General features: G+C 33.8%; 2 protein-coding genes across 3 annotated transcripts; both read left to right on the forward strand.

Annotated features, from left to right (window-relative positions):
- Positions 1-3,961: 3,961 nt before the first annotated feature.
- LOC115958351 (histidine kinase 2) lies at positions 3,962-13,787 on the forward strand. 2 transcript variants are annotated; one of them, XM_031076760.1, is made up of 15 exons: positions 3,962-4,699; positions 4,794-5,156; positions 6,090-6,365; positions 6,759-7,247; positions 7,764-8,039; positions 8,664-8,833; positions 8,964-9,176; positions 9,270-9,456; positions 9,702-9,753; positions 9,840-10,069; positions 10,180-10,278; positions 10,538-11,205; positions 11,544-12,050; positions 12,639-13,062; positions 13,345-13,787. In XM_031076760.1, the coding sequence occupies exons 2-14, from the start codon at positions 4,815-4,817 to the stop codon at positions 12,886-12,888; spliced, it is 3,759 nt and encodes a 1,252-aa protein (XP_030932620.1). In that variant the 5' UTR covers positions 3,962-4,699; positions 4,794-4,814; the 3' UTR covers positions 12,889-13,062; positions 13,345-13,787. The 2 variants fall into 2 exon arrangements, with proteins under 2 accessions (XP_030932620.1, XP_030932619.1); XM_031076759.1 differs by having other exon boundaries at positions 3,962-5,156.
- Positions 13,788-14,718: 931 nt separating this feature from the next.
- Positions 14,719-16,216, forward strand: LOC115958357 (glucan endo-1,3-beta-glucosidase 1). Its single transcript, XM_031076767.1, has 3 exons — positions 14,719-14,850; positions 15,199-15,450; positions 15,952-16,216. Exons 1-3 carry the CDS (start codon positions 14,784-14,786, stop codon positions 15,984-15,986), a joined length of 354 nt encoding a protein of 117 aa, XP_030932627.1. The 5' UTR covers positions 14,719-14,783; the 3' UTR covers positions 15,987-16,216.
- The last annotated feature ends 626 nt before the right edge of the window (positions 16,217-16,842 follow it).

Here is a 16,842-nt window from a genome sequence, read left to right on the forward strand (position 1 = left end):
TATTGATAAATTTGGCATGCACCTAATAACTGATGAACCAAAAACCTCACCCTCCACCTTATCACCTTATTTTATATAAGGATAGGATTTGTCATTGGAACTTAATAGTCTTAAGATGATTGATTTTAGTTAAACTAGGTGAACCAATGGATGGCACCATGTACAGTTCAAGGGGTATATATATATATATATATATATATAAAATTTTTTTTTTTAAAATTTGATCCTCCTAAAATAAAATTTTTTAAATCCACTTGAAATAAGCTTAGTTATGATCTTCTTAAAAATATTTTGATCTTTTTAAACACAAAAAAAAAAGTCTAACAACAAACCAATTTTATCTAAAATCTGGGAGAAATAGTAAGCCCAACAACAAATTTAAAAAAAATAAAATAAAAATAAAAATCATCTTAAATCTAAAAAAAAAAAAAAAAAAAGAAGCTCATTTAGATCTTAACAAATTTGAAATAAACTAATGGAAAATTCATAGTTTACATTGTACTATCAATATAATATTTATATTGTTTCTAAACAAATGTATACAATATTGTATATTTTTTGCAAATGTGTATAGTATAATTATCTATAATGTAAATCTTATGTTGATTCTAGACAATTGTCTACTATGTAAATCTTACATTGATATTACAATGTAAACATATAATCATCCTAAACTAATAGATAGAAGTATTTTAAACAGTAATAATTAAAATTCACTTAACAACAACAATTAATATGTTCATTGTATTAAGAAAAAAAAATGTCAAATGAACCTATAGTTTATTTTATATTCTATTACTATTTACTAGTATGTACTATAGACAAATTTGTAATAAGGAAACCATGTAGACCGTAAAATTCATCTTTTACTCAAGAAATATCTTCTTATTGACCCTCTTAAGAAAAATCCTAGAACCGCCATTGGGTGAACCTCAATATGATTGTCACGTATTTGATGAATACCTAAGCATTTCTTATAAATTGGCAAAAAGAAAAGAAAAAAAAGAAGCTTTTCTTATAGTGAAAAAAAGACTAACAATAATGGTCAGCCTAATCATGGTTATGATTTTAAGTGATTAGTTTAAATGTTGCTTTATTTGGTCCCATCCCATGGCCATTGCTTGTGAATTCTCGTTTCTTCATTATTTTAAATTGGTGGGTAAGGTATAAAGCCGACATATATTTTCATTGATGCCTACATCACCAATACATCTTCCAATAATCCAAGCACATTGAGTAGGTTAAGAACCTTAAACAACAAGTGCATGCTAGCGAGTTAACCATTACCCCAAGTCACGAGTAATTGCCGATTTGTTTCTGTATCAATCTGCATTTTACATTTGGCAAATTAAAAACAATAATATAAAATACAAAATAAAAAATAAAAAATGAAGTACCTTATTTGTCTTTTGTGTCATCGTGTTTTCAGTCAAATTTCATACTATTATGATGTTGTTAGTGAAGAAAACTATATATCTATCCAATTATTTGAGGGAAATCTCTGCTTTTTTATTTTAAAAAAATATATAAATACAATTGTATTTATTTTGATATTTAGTTAATTAATTAATTTTTTATCCACTTTATTAATTTAATAATTTAGTTTTAAAAAAAAAGAAGTAAGTATGGATAAAACTTTATAGTTCAATTAAGAGACTTTTCAGAGATGTTATTATGTTATTACACCCATGATGATATAATGCTCTTTATGCATGAAACTTATTTAAAATAGAAAGGCCTTAATGATTCATGGTTTTGGGTAAAGCTTTAGTTTTACTCAAGAAAAATTGAATAATTTATTTCCTTTTTTTTTTCCAAGTCACAAAGGCTTTTATGCTATTTAAAAGTAAATATATAATATGGCAATGACAGTTATTTATCAAAGTTTTGTCCATTCATATGGGAATGTCAAACAAAATATTTATATCTATTTTACATTACCAAAAAAATTTATTTATTTTACCAACCCATTCTTGAAATACATTCCACATTCCAATCTTTATTTGCAATATGGTATATTAAAAAAGGAAATGCTAATAAGTATTGTGCGGTGTCTGTTAAGATTTTCCTATATGGGTCTGACTTAAAAAAAGAAAAGAAAAAAGTTGTCAAAAAATTTACCAAAAGCTGCCCAAAAAACTATTGTGAATGGGCACCTTATGGTGCCTGTAAACACAACCCTATTAAAAATAATTTTCTTTCTCAATTCCTAACCCAATAGCAACCCCGTCAACCAAAAAAAAAAAAAAAAAATCAGCAATGCCCCACAAAAACCTAGTAACACAATCAAATCATTGGTGCCACCACCCATGACCCATCAACCTCGTAGCCTAGCAATCATCGCTACTAAACCCAATAACCATCGCCAAACCGATTTGCAAACCCACACCTAATACCCAAATCAATTTGTAAATCAACACCCACCACAATGCCTCCATAATCCGAGTCTCACCGTCCAAAACCCTCAATTATGTATGACGTAGAGTCCCATCTTCTCCTATTTTGGTGTAATTGGAAGAATGAGAAAGAGAGAGAAGAGAGAGAGAGAGGAAACTAAAAGGAAAAAGAAAAGAAAGATTTGCATGTTTTACGCATTTTGTAAAAATTTGAACATTTTTTTTTGGTTGTTGAGAGGAAATGATAGCAAACTTTATTCATTTAATATCATGCTATACAATGAAAAAGAAAAAAGAGGGTCAAAACAATGACCTCCTCATTCTCTTTTACAACATTAACAAGAACTAGAGCAATACAATTACATCTCGAAAAAAAAAAAAAAATACTAACAAATTGTTTACAAATCAACTTAATATCCTTCAAGATCTACCCAGCCACTTCCAAAGAACACAACCTAATTTTGATTGTATTGACCTCCATGAACTCCATAGTGTAAATAGTAGTACGAGACCATAGACTTCAAACGTTAATTCATTTAAATTCTATAAGCTAAACATGCATGGCTGGCCTAATGAGTTCCAATAAGGAGCATGAAGCCAAATGACTTGTGCAAAGGAACAATCTCATAGCAGGTGCATACATAATTCAGTTGGATTAGAGTTTGAAGCCATGTTGTGTTTGGAAGCATCATCAATGGTTGTCAAGTCTAGTTTTCACTTTTTTATTTTATTTTTATTTTTATTTTTATGAACAAGTCTAGTTTCCACATAGAAACAAAAACTTGGGGACTTTCTTCAATTGATAAACAGCGAAAATTCTAGAACAACCTCTAGGATCTCAAGCCCAAGGCAGTTGAGGCTAAGAATTTTCATGGTTTGGAGGGCGATTGAGTACCAACCCCAGTGATGGGAATAGCTGAGTGAATGTTTTCTTTATCTATTGCTTGTTTTTTCCGTTTAGGATGCGGTTCAAGAGGTATGAAAGCACCAGAGATTAAGTACTGTATTTTGTATTTTAAGGACTTTTTTGCATTATGCATTTATGCTTACTTTTTTTTTTTAATAGAATAATTCAAGAGGCAAATTAAAATCTTTTTTTTTTTTTTGAGAAACAAGAGGCAAATTAAAATCTAAATCCACGTTATTCATGCCAAAACTAAAATACTTTTTTTTTTTTGGAGCAAAAAACTAAAATACTTTTAATCATTAATAATAATGGAGAAAAATTAAAGAAATCCAAAAATTAGTTAGACGTTAGAAGTTAGAACCTTCGATCCTAGAATTACAAACATCACGTGAATTGCTATTTTACAATACTCCACATAAATAAATTCTACTTCTCTCTCACTTCCAAATCCGTATATCAGCTATGCAGAGCAAATGCAGAGAAGCAGAAAACAAAACAAATGCCCCTCAACTTTAATCGCTGAATGGTGCAGTCTCTTTCAACTCTCAACATAAAAGTAAAAGAAAAAAAACAAAAGCTAGGTAATTACAACTTAAGCAAAAATAAAATAATGAAACAAAACTAAAGTTTTTTTGTTTGTTTGTTTGTTTTTGGTGTTATTTTTTACTTGGGTTTCGTTTGCTTTTGTTTTGTTTAACTTCCCCCAACAGATGATGAGATAATCATGTAGCCAACCTCGAATATCAAATGCTGGACACCAAACTGAACAGTGAGAGAGAGAGAGAGAGAAAAAGAAAAGAAAAAGAGAGTGTGTGTAACTGTGTATGTGTGTTTCTCTGTTTTGGGTTAAAGAGGAAAAAGAAAGAGGGACCACTTTTTTATCCCACTCTGATCATTGATTCCACTTGGGGTTGGGTTTAATCCAAACTTTGTTGATGATGGGTTTTGCTTTGAAAATGTTACACTCTTGATGCTTCTTTTCGGCTGTGGGAGGCAGAAAGAACCAGTTTTAGAAAAAGTCCAATTTCTTTCTTATCTCATTCATGATTCCCTCACACTCACATCACAGCTTTGCCAAAATGACAACTGGGTTTGGTTCAGTTTGTAGTTTGGCATGATTATTTACTCTTTGGTTTGGCTTCAAAAGAGGTGTGCTTTTGAAGGGCTTTAATGCTTGACATGTTGTAGAGAAAATAAACTTGTTCCTGGAACTGGATCATTAAGTGGAAAAGTGCAGGAGGGATTTAAAGAGCTCGAGCCACTTTGTTTTCTTGGCATGCTGGATAATTGGAGCTGTGTTTGTTGAAATAGGAACTGGGTTTCTTGCAATTTCACTTCTTACTTGTATCTGCTTAGCCAAAGCATTGGTCTTGACTTGGGCTTGGTTAATAATTTGGTTAGTTTTCAGCAACTTTTACTCTCATTTGGAATTTTCTCTACAAGGTTTGATTTTGATGACTTGTTCTGCTGGAGCTGGGGTTTTTCTCAAGCTTTCAAGGCTCTTTGTAAAGATGCATAGGTGGGTTTTGGTTAGGATGTCTCTAAATTGCAAGCTCTCCGGCCTTAATGGTAGATTACCAAACTGTTCCAAGCTGAAGAAGGCAAAGGAACCTTTACATGGGCCTAATTCTGTCAGAAAATGGAGAAGAAAGCTTCTGTTTTTCTTCTGTCTTTTAGTTTCTGTTGTTCTAGGAAGCATTGGGTTTCTCTTAAGTTTTAATCATGGAACTTTATGGGGGAAGGAGAAGGCTCCAAACTCTTGTGAAGAAAAAGCTCAAATCTTGCTACAGCGTTTCAATCTTAGCAAGAACCAGATTCATGCTTTAACTTCCTTATTATCTGAATCAGATCAGGTACTGTGTTTATAGCTTTTAAATTGCGTCTTTAATAGCTCTGGACTCTTACTGCGTTAGTCTTGACTGTTTCATTATAACTTGAATTGTCTTTTGCGTTGCTTTAAATACAAATTTTGTACTTGTAGAACCAGTTTTGTAGTCAACGTATGATCTCTGAGTTAATTACAGTTTAATTGGACTGTAGTGAAAATTGGAGTTCTTATAAATTTAAAAGAATAGAAGAAGAAAAACATTTTGAATTGGACTATGGTGAAAAAATTGGTCAGAAATGAGAGATGGACTAGGGATGCAAGGTGGTTTGAAGCTGAAAATAGGATTTTAATACAGTGACCAGTTTTGCTATTATGATTATTGTTTTTTATATAGTTGAATAATTGAGTGGCAAAAAGATCAAACTCCTCTTGAAATTCAAATAAGGGTAAGTATGTTATGGAAATATTCTTAGCTGCTTTGTCATTAAAAAATATTATATTTGTTTTAAGGATAATATCTTTATATAAGTAGAATATATTAGAAGTGATAAAGATTTGTAATTAGACAGAAGAGAGACAAAGATTTCTATGTTAGATAAGCACATATTTCTATGATGACACTATACGGCAGATACATTACAAGGCTTTTGTTTTTAAACTATTGATCAATGTGTGATAGATCTCTCCATTGAATTGGCTTTTACATGTAATTTCTTCCTTCTAATTTGATATACAATTTAAAGAATCTATGTGCAAAAAGTGCCTGAGACCATCTATCAAGTTACATATTAGATGAAAAGGATGAATAGTTTCATTTTTATTGATATACAATTTAAAGAATCTATGTGCAAAAAGTGCCTGAGACCATCTATCAAGTTACATATTAGATGAAAAGGATGAATAGTTTCATTTTTATTGTTTGCTTTATTAGTTCCTCTCACTAGTTAATGTATAACAGATGACATCCCTCCAATGTACCAAAGAATTAGGATCCAAAGTGCAGTTAAGTGATGGCATTACCTGTGCTCTTAGTGTAACATGTTCAGAGATGCAGCAGCTTCACAAGCAGCATAGATGGGTTGCAGACAATGATGAACCAAGGGACCAATGCCCAGTTCAAGATGAGAACATCTCCAGGAAGGATAGCCTGTCAATGCTAGATGACAGCCCTGTACCATTTATCTCACAATCTAAAGTTTATTCAATTTCAGCTAATAATCAGATTTGTGAAAAGGTATAACCATGTTGTAAGAGGAATATGATTTTCTCATGCATGAACCAAGGGACTATGATAGGTTTAAAAATGGGACCTTTCTAAAAGCAATTTCATAAAATGTTTTCATTTTTTTTTGGGGGTGGGGGAGATAGTTTTGGGATAGGTTTGGTTTAGAACTCCATTCATACACCATGAGATGTTTCAATCTCTAATCAGAGTTATGAGCATAGTGCATTAAATATGAAATTTTGAACAAGGGGTTACATGAGCTAATGAGTACTCTCATATCATAATACCTAACACTTTTCTGAATTAGAATTCTTATTGAAAGAGCTAATGTTTGGAAAATGTTAAAGTTTATATACTTGAGTGATGATCTAAAGAATTAATGTTTTTGTATTTTTCACTCAGAACATATTGCAATCAGGGGCACTGGTGGATTGTGTAAAAGAGCATTGCGAGAGTTTCTGTACAATTATAAAAGTAAGTTGGTTGCTCCTTGTTGTAGCTATAGTAAGCTGCAAGATGTCTGGTTTGCATTTACAGTTGTGGAGGAACCAAAAGAATAAGGTTGGTCATCAACAGCTGGTGGCTCAGCAGCAACAACAGCAACAGCAGCAGAAGTGGCAACAGCAAGCCCATACTCCTAAAGGTGCTGGGAAGTGGAGGAAGATGCTTCTACTAATTTTTGTCTTGTTTGGAGTTATTACGTCAATTTGGTTATTTTGGTACTTGAACAAAGGAATCATTTTGAGGAGGGAGGAAACACTAGCCAACATGTGTGATGAACGAGCCCGAATGTTGCAGGACCAGTTTAATGTGAGCATGAACCATGTTCATGCCTTGGCTATTCTAGTCTCCACCTTTCACCATGGGAAACATCCTTCTGCCATTGATCAGGTTTCCTATCTGCCTTAATTTTTAATTATTTGTCTATTGCTTCTTCACTTATATGTAAACATTTCGGAGCTTTCTTTACAAAGTTTACTCGAGTATTACCTTAGAATCAGTTGTTGGAATTGGCTTGTTCAAAACTAATGGGAAACTAATGGTTATTTGAACTTTAAATGAGGAAGAAAGGTGACCCCATATCACTCTTAAACTCTCCTGCCATGCAGATAAATGACATATATAAAAGGTATAGTTTTTAATACGTAATAGGCAAATCATGATAATGCCTATTTGTTTCCTCATATAATAATGGGTAGATAGTCAGGCAAAACCATCCTGAAAGGATGAAATTGTTGTTATAGGTTTGAAATATATTTGCTTAATATTTCAAATAGCTTTAATGTATAATTCATTTGTTTAACAATTCAAATAGCTTTGATGTAAGGAACAAGTCATAATTGTAACCTTGTGCAATACTAGTTTGATATTTCAGTGATGTTAATTCAGTTTTTTCAATGATTACAGAAAACATTTGGTGCATATACTGAGAGAACAGCTTTTGAGAGACCGCTTACTAGTGGTGTTGCTTATGCTCTGAAAGTTCCTCACTCAGAGAGGGAGCTGTTTGAGAAGCAGCATGGATGGACAATCAAGAAAATGGAAACAGAGGACCAAACTTTAGTCCAAGATTGTATTCCAGAAAAGTTGGATCCTGCACCTATTCATGATGAATATGCACCTGTGATATTTTCTCAGGAAACTGTCTCCCATATTGTCTCTATAGACATGATGTCTGGAAAGGTGAACTTGATTTATCTAATGTTGTTTCCTCATTCAGTTTACTACTTTGATTTTAATCATGCAGTACACCAAGCCTTATGATCACAATTTTAGCTCAAAAAAATTCCAAGACTCCATGTAACTGATGCACCATAGAACTGTCTCTGGACCTCACATGGTGACTTACCTTCTGTGTAATGGCGCTATCCTAGTTGATTTTATTGACTAGGACATTGACCTAGTTAGATGATTAAAAACTTTCAATATAAGAAAAAAACGTAAGTCAAAGGAATTTAACTTATTGATGTCCCTGGGGTTTGATTCTAAAGCTTTGGATTTGTGCTGTGCTGTTTGGTGATGTGTTTAGTCAGTCAAAATTAGGTGTTCATGTATGTATGCATGAGGAGTTTTGGTTCATATAGAGCTAATTCTACAGGTCCAATATTGCAGAACTGTACTCAGCCTCTTGCATTTGAAGCACATCTATTTGAGATCTTCATCTCATTGTATCATTATAAATCAAGATTACAAGTCTTTTGAAAAGATTTATGTTTGGGCACAACTCTTTACGTGTACTTATAATTTTCCACCCATCAATTTGATTGCATCAATATAAAAGAATTTCTGTTTTTAATTTTAATATAGGAAGATCGTGAGAACATCCTGCGAGCAAGAGCAACTGGGAAAGGAGTGCTTACATCTCCTTTTAAGCTATTGAAATCAAATCACCTTGGTGTGGTACTCACATTTGCTGTCTACAACACTGACCTCCCTCTGGATGCTACGGCAGAGCAACGTATTGAAGCTACTGTGGGGTAATTTTATCTTCCAGTTATTTTCTTTATTTCTTGTGGCCTTAAACTCATCTATTCACTGTTGTGAATTAGACTGTTAATATCAATGAGGTGGAATTGATTCATATACTGGGGGTCTCTTATTAAAAAGGTATCTGGGTGCTTCTTATGATGTCCCATCACTAGTGGAGAAGCTTCTGCATCAACTTGCCAGCAAGCAAATGATTGTTGTGAATGTTTATGATACAACTAATGCATCTGCTCCCATCAACATGTATGGTGATGAAGTTACTGATACTGGCCTCTTACAAACAAGCAACCTTGATTTTGGGGATCCACAACGGAAGCATGAGATGCATTGCAGGTTAGCTCCCACATGTTATCATGTCTACATGTCAGCCTAAGATAACGAGTCACATATTTTTCGATGGTTCTAATTGTGTTCCTTTGATTGCAGGTTTAAGCAGAAACCTCCTTTACCATGGACGGCGATAAATGCATCAGTTGGACTCCTAGTTATTACTTTGCTTGTTGGACATATCTTTTATGCAGCCATAAATCGAATTGCAAAAGTGGAGGAGGCTTGTCGTATAATGACAAAGCTCAAAGTTCGTGCTGAAGCTGCAGATGTGGCAAAAACTCAGGTGCACTTTAGTTCCAGTCTTCTTTTTGTGTAGATCCTTTGGCATTAGCAATAAAAGATTTAGGTGACTCATAACTGCAGGATGATTCTCTATATTTCTCATAGTAATGGGTTTTACATTCACAGCTTTAGATCATAACATCATGAGTTTCACATTCTCATTTTTTTTCCCATCTCCTTGTAAATTTATTTCTGATGTAAATTTTCTTCAAATTATCCTGTAACTGAGTTTTTCTCTTCTTGCAGTTTCTTGCAACTGTTTCCCATGAGATCAGGACTCCAATGAATGGTGTTTTAGGTATAATAAGTCTGTCAATTACAAAGTATATTGTGTGAATCCTGTCAAGATTAATTAACAAGATACTATTTCCAATCATGTTACAGGTATGCTGCAAATGCTGATGGACACTGATCTTAATCCAAACCAACTGGATTATGCTCAAACTGCTCATGCTAGTGGAAAAGATCTCATAGCACTGATAAATGAGGTTCTTGATCAGGCTAAAATAGAATCAGGCAGGCTTGAGCTTGAAGCTGTACCTTTTGATCTGCGCGCTGTTCTTGATAATGTTTTATCACTTCTCTCAGGCAAATCTAACAAAAAAGGGATTGAGGTAAAACTAAGTTATCTTCTTTCTACTCCTTTAATTTATTCTTTTGCTGTTGTTGCTGATATCAGTTCTTATACAAACTTGAATGTGGGTGTTCCTTTGGGTGAGAGAAGTTGGCTGTTTATGTTTCCAATCAAGTACCGGAAGTAGTCATTGGTGACCCTGGACGGTTCAGGCAGATAATTACAAATCTTGTTGGAAATTCAATTAAGGTTAGTATTGCTTCTTGCTAGTCCTTGCAAAGATTCCTCTTATTTAAGATTATTATTATTAAAAAAATCTCATTGACATTCTGTTCTATATATCTATTGGATTATACTCTCCATGCAAATCCACATGTTTAACTTGTGCTACACATCCAATCAGATGATCATTTTTAGAACAGTCTGTTCTATATGGTCATGCATTCTTAAATAAAGCTTCTGGTTTCATAATTGTGGTTCCCTGACTTTTTACTTGTTTAAACTGCAGTTCACTAATGACGAAGGACATATATTTATCTCAGTGCATCTGGCAGATGAAGTGAGGGGCACACCAGTTATTATGGACCAAGTTCTGGGACGAGGCTTGAGTTTAGCTCATGACATGTCTGATGGAACTTATAAGACATTGAGTGGGATTCCTGTGGTTGACAGATGGAAAAGCTGGAAATCTTTTAAAAAGTTGGGCAGTACAATTTCAATGGAGGAATCCGAAATGATCAAGTTACTAGTAACAGTTGAGGATACAGGAGTTGGAATTCCTCTGGAGGCACAAAGCCGTATTTTCACGCCTTTCATGCAGGCTGACAGTTCCACTTCTCGAACATATGGTGGGACGGGAATAGGATTGAGCATTAGTGAACGTCTGGTGCATCTCATGGGTGGGGAGATAGGGTTTGTGAGTGAACCTGGCATTGGGAGTACTTTTTCATTTACTGGAGTTTTCAGGAAAGGAGAAACAAGTTCTCTGGATACAAAGTGGCAACAGTGTGATCCTTCTGTTTCAGAGTTCCAAGGATTGAGAGCATTGGTAATTGATAAAAGCAGCATCAGAGCTGAGGTTACAAGATATCATCTGCAGAGGTTGGGGATAACTGCGGATATAGCTTTCAGTTTGAAATTAGCTTGCTCTTATCTATCAAGTGCTTGCAAAACAAGGTAGATTTTACTTTGCTTGCTCTTTGGAGCATCAGATAGTTTTTTTTTTTTTTTTTTTAAAAGACAAAAAAAAAAAAAAAAATTCTTCTGGTGAGCTGAACTCATCTTGAGTATCATTCTCAACTAAAAGCTTATTTGTTAAGGTTTAAGAGTTGCATCAAATATTTTTTCTTCTCAAAGCCCATATGTTAGACGTTTAAAGAAAGAGTTACTCTGCCTATCATAGAATTAAGGGAAATAGAGCATATTATTGGTAAATGAATTATAAAGATTTCTTTCAATTTTACTGTACAACTCATGCTTGATTTGCTAACACATATTAATTGTTTGGTCTACAGTTTATCAACAAATTTGTCCATGGTCCTTATTGACAAAGATGTTTGGGATAAAGAAACCTGTGTCTCATTCCATCAGTTTCTCAAAGATCACAGGCAAAACAGCAGCACTGAAATTTCTATAAACCTTCCAAAGATATTTCTCTTGACTACCTCCATTAGCCCTAGAGAACGCTTTGAGATTAAATCTGCTGGTTTTGTGGATAATGTACTGATTAAGCCTCTTCGGTTAGGTGTCTTAATTGCCTGCCTCCAAGAAGCCTTTGCAAGTGGTAAAAAGGGGCAAGTAAGCAGAAAAAAACCATCTATACTTGGAATTTTACTAAGACAAAAGCGAATTTTGGTGGTGGATGACAATGTAGTTAATAGAAGAGTTGCAGAAGGTGCTCTATCAAAGTATGGAGCAATTGTGACCTGTGTAGAGAGTGGCAAGGCTGCTTTAGCAATGCTTAAGCCACCCCACAGTTTCGATGCTTGCTTTATGGATCTCCAGATGCCTGAAATGGATGGGTAATCAATCTTTTTTGCTCTTTAGTCCCTAATTTCCTTTTTAATTTTTAAATGCAAAGGGATTTAGTGACTTATCTGACAAAACTGAGGACCTTACCAAGTTTGTTTGACAGCATATAAAGAATGTGATGGGGCCTCACTTGAGGTTCTTGAGGCCAAAAGTCATCCTATCTCACTTAGAACTTTCACACCAGGATTTATTTTTTATTGCTGTCTTTGTTACATTGATTGTGATAGAGTTATTTAATTCCTGTATATAAGTACTCCTTGAATATGGTTAATACTTAAATAGTAATGTTTCAGTTTAGTGGGGCATTGAGTGGATCATTGACCTAGTCAATTCTGTAATTTTTTGTTTAGTCCAGATTGGAAAACTGTAGTTTTTTTATTAATTAGTTATTAAAATTATTGTTCACTTATTTGTTGTTAACTGGATTTTATGCCAATTGATCTTCAAGTTTAATAAGTTTAGAAAAGTGATATAGATTAAGAATACTTTTAGTTCTAGCATCTTATGGGGAGGTTGCCCATTTAATAAATCCCATCCTGTGAATGGATTACATTCTTGTACTGTCTACAATTATGCAGATTTGAAGCGACAAGGCAAATCCGCTGCATGGAGAGTAAGGTTAATAAGGAAATTGTGTCAGGGGATGCATCAATAGAGATGTTTGGGAATAAGGCTCATTGGCACACACCAATATTAGCTATGACAGCGGATGTGATTCAGGCTACAAATGAAGAGTGCATGAAGTGTGGGATGGATGATTATGTGTCAAAACCATTTGAAGAGGAACAACTTTATTCAGCAGTGGCACATTTCTTTGAGTCTGGTTGATGAACTGAACTAACATGATTGGTTCTTCATTACTGGTTTAGCCAAGCGGTTGATCTGTGTTACATTCGGGATTGACCCTCAATAAATTAGAGCTATCTGGCTAATGACAAGCTTCACTGCTATGAGCTGGCAGTTAGGCTAATCCCGACTGCATTTGCCATCTTCATGAACATGGTAATTTCAGCATTACTCTAGCTGATGTTTTGAATTTGGACACGCATGTCAGCATCATATATGTTATATACTGCATGAGGCATTTTAACTTTGCATTTTTTATATTTATTATTTCGTTAGTAATAATGAAGACTCAATGATGTAGAATTTCGTATAAGATTTACTTTAAATCAGTACATGTCAGAGTAATATTCTAGTGTCTACGTTTGCACACAATCTTTAACTTTATCCTGCTAAAAAATGTTTATCATGGGTGCTCACTGACTAGTTATTTGCTTTCAGGAATCTTGGCGTGTGACCAAAGTAACAGGTTTAACAACTATATGCATATTGGAGGAGAGCAATCAAATGTCAGCAGTTTGTCCTAAACCATTCCACATTGCCTGATCACCCTCCAAGGACAATTTGAGAGAGGCTTTTTCTGTATATATCCACTGTTGCTACTAGTAGGCATGGCATACCGTGATTGGTGGAACATAAAGCACTCAGGAGGATTTTTATATGTTTGTAAGTAAGTTAGTGCCCCTATTTTTTATTTATTATGCATGTCTATTGAAGTAGGTAGGTTAAGGATAAAGTATGATGAAATCACCCAATTTTCAATCTGTGAGATGAATGATCTATTACCCTCATCTTCACAGTATTTGTATTAAATTGTGTAATTGAATTGTAATATATATATTGGTATAGTGAAATAATAAGTAGCTTAATTGTGACTGTCGCAACCCCGATTTCTTCCCTCTCTATACGTTTTCTTTGGTTTGATTGATTTGTTGGACTTACTGCTCAAGGGGAGTGCATAGTTGAGAATCAATTATACTTCCAATGGTATGCCTTTGGTGACAAAAAAACAGTAATCCGCCTTTGGTGACAAAAAAACAGTAATCCGATTTCAATGTGCAATATGAACGTATTACATTCAAGAACGATTGAACAAATACAATTACATCTCCAGTGGGGTATATTGCACTGGCTGTAGCTGGCAAAAGCAAAATTTGACCCAAACCAGATGTGGATAAAGTGTTAAGTTTTACTTTATCTCTCCTTTTCAAATTCTAACCCCACCTCCACCTCTCCCCCACCCCCCCAAAAAAAAGAAAGAAAGATAAGAAATGAAAAACTTTGATTTCTCTCATGCCATCATCTCTCTCTTTTTCAATAAACCCAAACCCCAAATCCCCTTCCAACTATGGAGGTCACCAACTCAGCACTTACTAGAAAATATAAAAAAGAGATGGATATTCAAGATTGTGATTGAGGAGCAAGGCTGGAGACTTCCCTTTATGTAATTGTAAAAAGTAGGCAAAAAACTGGCAGCCACTAATAGTGAGTTGCAAGAATAAACACCACAAGAAAATTACTATTAGATCTTGTTATCAACACACAGTTTTGTCCATGCAGGGGGTAAAAATCAATTCCTGCAGCCCTGCTCTTTTTCAATAAGATATAATTGTTTAGTTTGAAAACCCATAACCTTTTTTTGTTAGGACGTAATAGCTTACCTGGAACCCACTAACCATCAAATCCTACATAACATGTGCCACCTTTACAGGATTCCCTACTTTTTTTCTTTTTTTTTTTTATGAGAATAATTCTTAAACATTAATTAATAAACAAAAAACCAGAATTTATTTTCTTTTGTGGTCTCTGAAACTTCTAAGGATAGATCACTCATCAGCACTGCGCCCTCTTTCTCTCAGTATCTCACACCCACACATACAATGTCAAATGTTTTGCTGATCATATTTCTGGCTCTGCTCTTTCTGTCTATAATGCCACAGAATTCAGGTAAATTAACTGACTCTCACAAGAGTTTCCAATTGATCAATACTTCAAAATCTTTTATCAATTATCAGTCTCATGCAACTCCAAAATATATATAGCCAATGCAGCATGCCAAACTTAAGTTTCAACTTTATATTGAAATTCAAATTTGTGAATTCCCATGCTTGTTCTATCTATTAGTCTTCTATGCATTTCTGCTTAACTCAGAGTTAAGAAAAATCCTATCCAGTGAATCACATAAAGAGCAATAGACACATTTCTAACTTTAGGAGCTCTTGTCGTCCCTTACCATATTAGCAAAATGCAGCTATACTCATATTGTTGTTCAACCAATGTGTGTTCATAAATTAGATGGGGAGCTTGAGCAATGGTGTGTAGCCGATGTACAGACCCCAGATAAGGAGTTGCAGGTGGCCTTGGATTGGGCTTGTGGGAAAGGAGGTGCAAATTGTAGTAAGATTCAGGTGAACCAACCTTGCTATTTCCCTAACACCGTAAAAGACCATGCTTCCTATGCCTTCAATAACTACTTTCAGAATTTCAAGCACAAAGGTGGATCTTGCTACTTCAAGGGTGCTGCCATGATCACAGAACTTGACCCAAGTAATAAACATTAAACATCCCTTAATAACTATTCTCTTACTTTCTTTATGTTGGATTGGATTTTTGGCATAGCCTATGCATAATCACATGGAGTTGAGTCTAGGACAGTGCATATACCATGTGCCTAGAAAATCTAGTCACGTGAGGTTACAATGGATTAATTTTTTTTTTCTTTCTCAATTTTAATGAATACTTTCAACTATGTGATGCTAGAGGAATTAACCTTCATTTGATCTTGAAGAAGACAAATCAAGAACAAAACCCACATGGAATCTACTAAATTATGTTGCTGTACATTTCATTTTTCAATAAGCTGTAAAAGAAAGATATAAGTAATGGAAATTATGGAATGAATGCTCATTTCTTCAATTTAAAGGAAGGAATCACTTATAAAAGTGATCTTAATCAATTTGCCTAGTCTGTCATACATTAAAGATTATTGCTTTAATATTTCTATTTTTTCCCTAAATCATATTTGTTCATTTAAATGTTTGCTTGCAGGTCATAACTCTTGCCTCTACGAGTATTTTCCTTGATTCAAAAGAAAATCAATATTTGAAATGCCTATACTTAAGTAACGATTTGAGAGGATTTTCTTGTTTCTAGATTTTCCCATGTACCACTACAGTGCGTTTGATTTTCCTTAATGGAAGCAAACTCAAAAGGCAAAAAAAGAAAAAAAAAAAAAAGCGAGATTGAAATCAATTTGTATTCTGTTTATCTCAAAAAATTGAATTGAGGGCATGATTTTAGCAGTGATTTTCCATAAGGGTGTCATTAAGTGATGTATGTGTGTACACAAAAGTGCACACATGCTTGTATTTTCCTTAGAATATTTTTTTATAGGAGATTTATTGAACCTCTTTACTTTTTTTATGAGAGTTTTGCTTGTAATAAAATATAAGTTAGCTACTACTTCCCATCTACACAATGTAAAGTACAAAATCTTGCATGAAGTTTCCACATATTATCTTTCTTAGATCACTCAACACTCTCTTCCTTCACTTATGTAGCCTCCAAATTAGTACTCTCTTTACATCTATATTTTAAGAGAATAAAAAAAGACAAAGAAATATTAAAAAAAATCACTAGAAACCTTCTCATTGACTTTTCCACACAATTTGAGTTTTTAAAGTCTTTGATTAATTCTTAAATGTTTTTGCAATTGATAATATTTTCTCAATCTGATTGCAAACATATAAACTTAATTAATTAATTTTCATATTCAAAATTTCAAAGTAAGTTATTTTTAAATCAGTTGTAATTTCTTTGCTTAAACAGATGAGATATTTTCTTTTTTGGATAGTCTGTTTGTTTTTCTGGGTATCTTTTTATCTTTTGTTGTGAATATGTTGGCTTAACTTTATCACTGCCTAAATAGTATAAACCCCA

The sequence above is a fragment of the Quercus lobata genome, chromosome 8, assembly GCF_001633185.2.
Source record: "Quercus lobata isolate SW786 chromosome 8, ValleyOak3.0 Primary Assembly, whole genome shotgun sequence".
NCBI lineage: Eukaryota > Viridiplantae > Streptophyta > Magnoliopsida > Fagales > Fagaceae > Quercus > Quercus lobata.

What these genes read in the sequence shown, in the direction of transcription:
- LOC115958351 (XM_031076759.1), top strand. Translation starts at nt 4,758, where the DNA reads ATGACTTGTTCTGCTGGAGCTGGGGTTTTTCTCAAGCTTTCAAGGCTC. An exon ending in TAGACATGATGTCTGGAAAG is followed by an intron (nt 8,040 to 8,663) that starts GTGAACTTGATT and finishes ATTTTAATATAG; the next exon opens with GAAGATCGTGAGAACATCCT. An exon ending in TCCAATGAATGGTGTTTTAG is followed by an intron (nt 9,754 to 9,839) that starts GTATAATAAGTC and finishes ATCATGTTACAG; the next exon opens with GTATGCTGCAAATGCTGATG.
- LOC115958357 (XM_031076767.1), top strand. Translation starts at nt 14,784, where the DNA reads ATGTCAAATGTTTTGCTGATCATATTTCTGGCTCTGCTCTTTCTGTCT. An exon ending in TATAATGCCACAGAATTCAG is followed by an intron (nt 14,851 to 15,198) that starts GTAAATTAACTG and finishes TTCATAAATTAG; the next exon opens with ATGGGGAGCTTGAGCAATGG. An exon ending in GATCACAGAACTTGACCCAA is followed by an intron (nt 15,451 to 15,951) that starts GTAATAAACATT and finishes GTTTGCTTGCAG; the next exon opens with GTCATAACTCTTGCCTCTAC.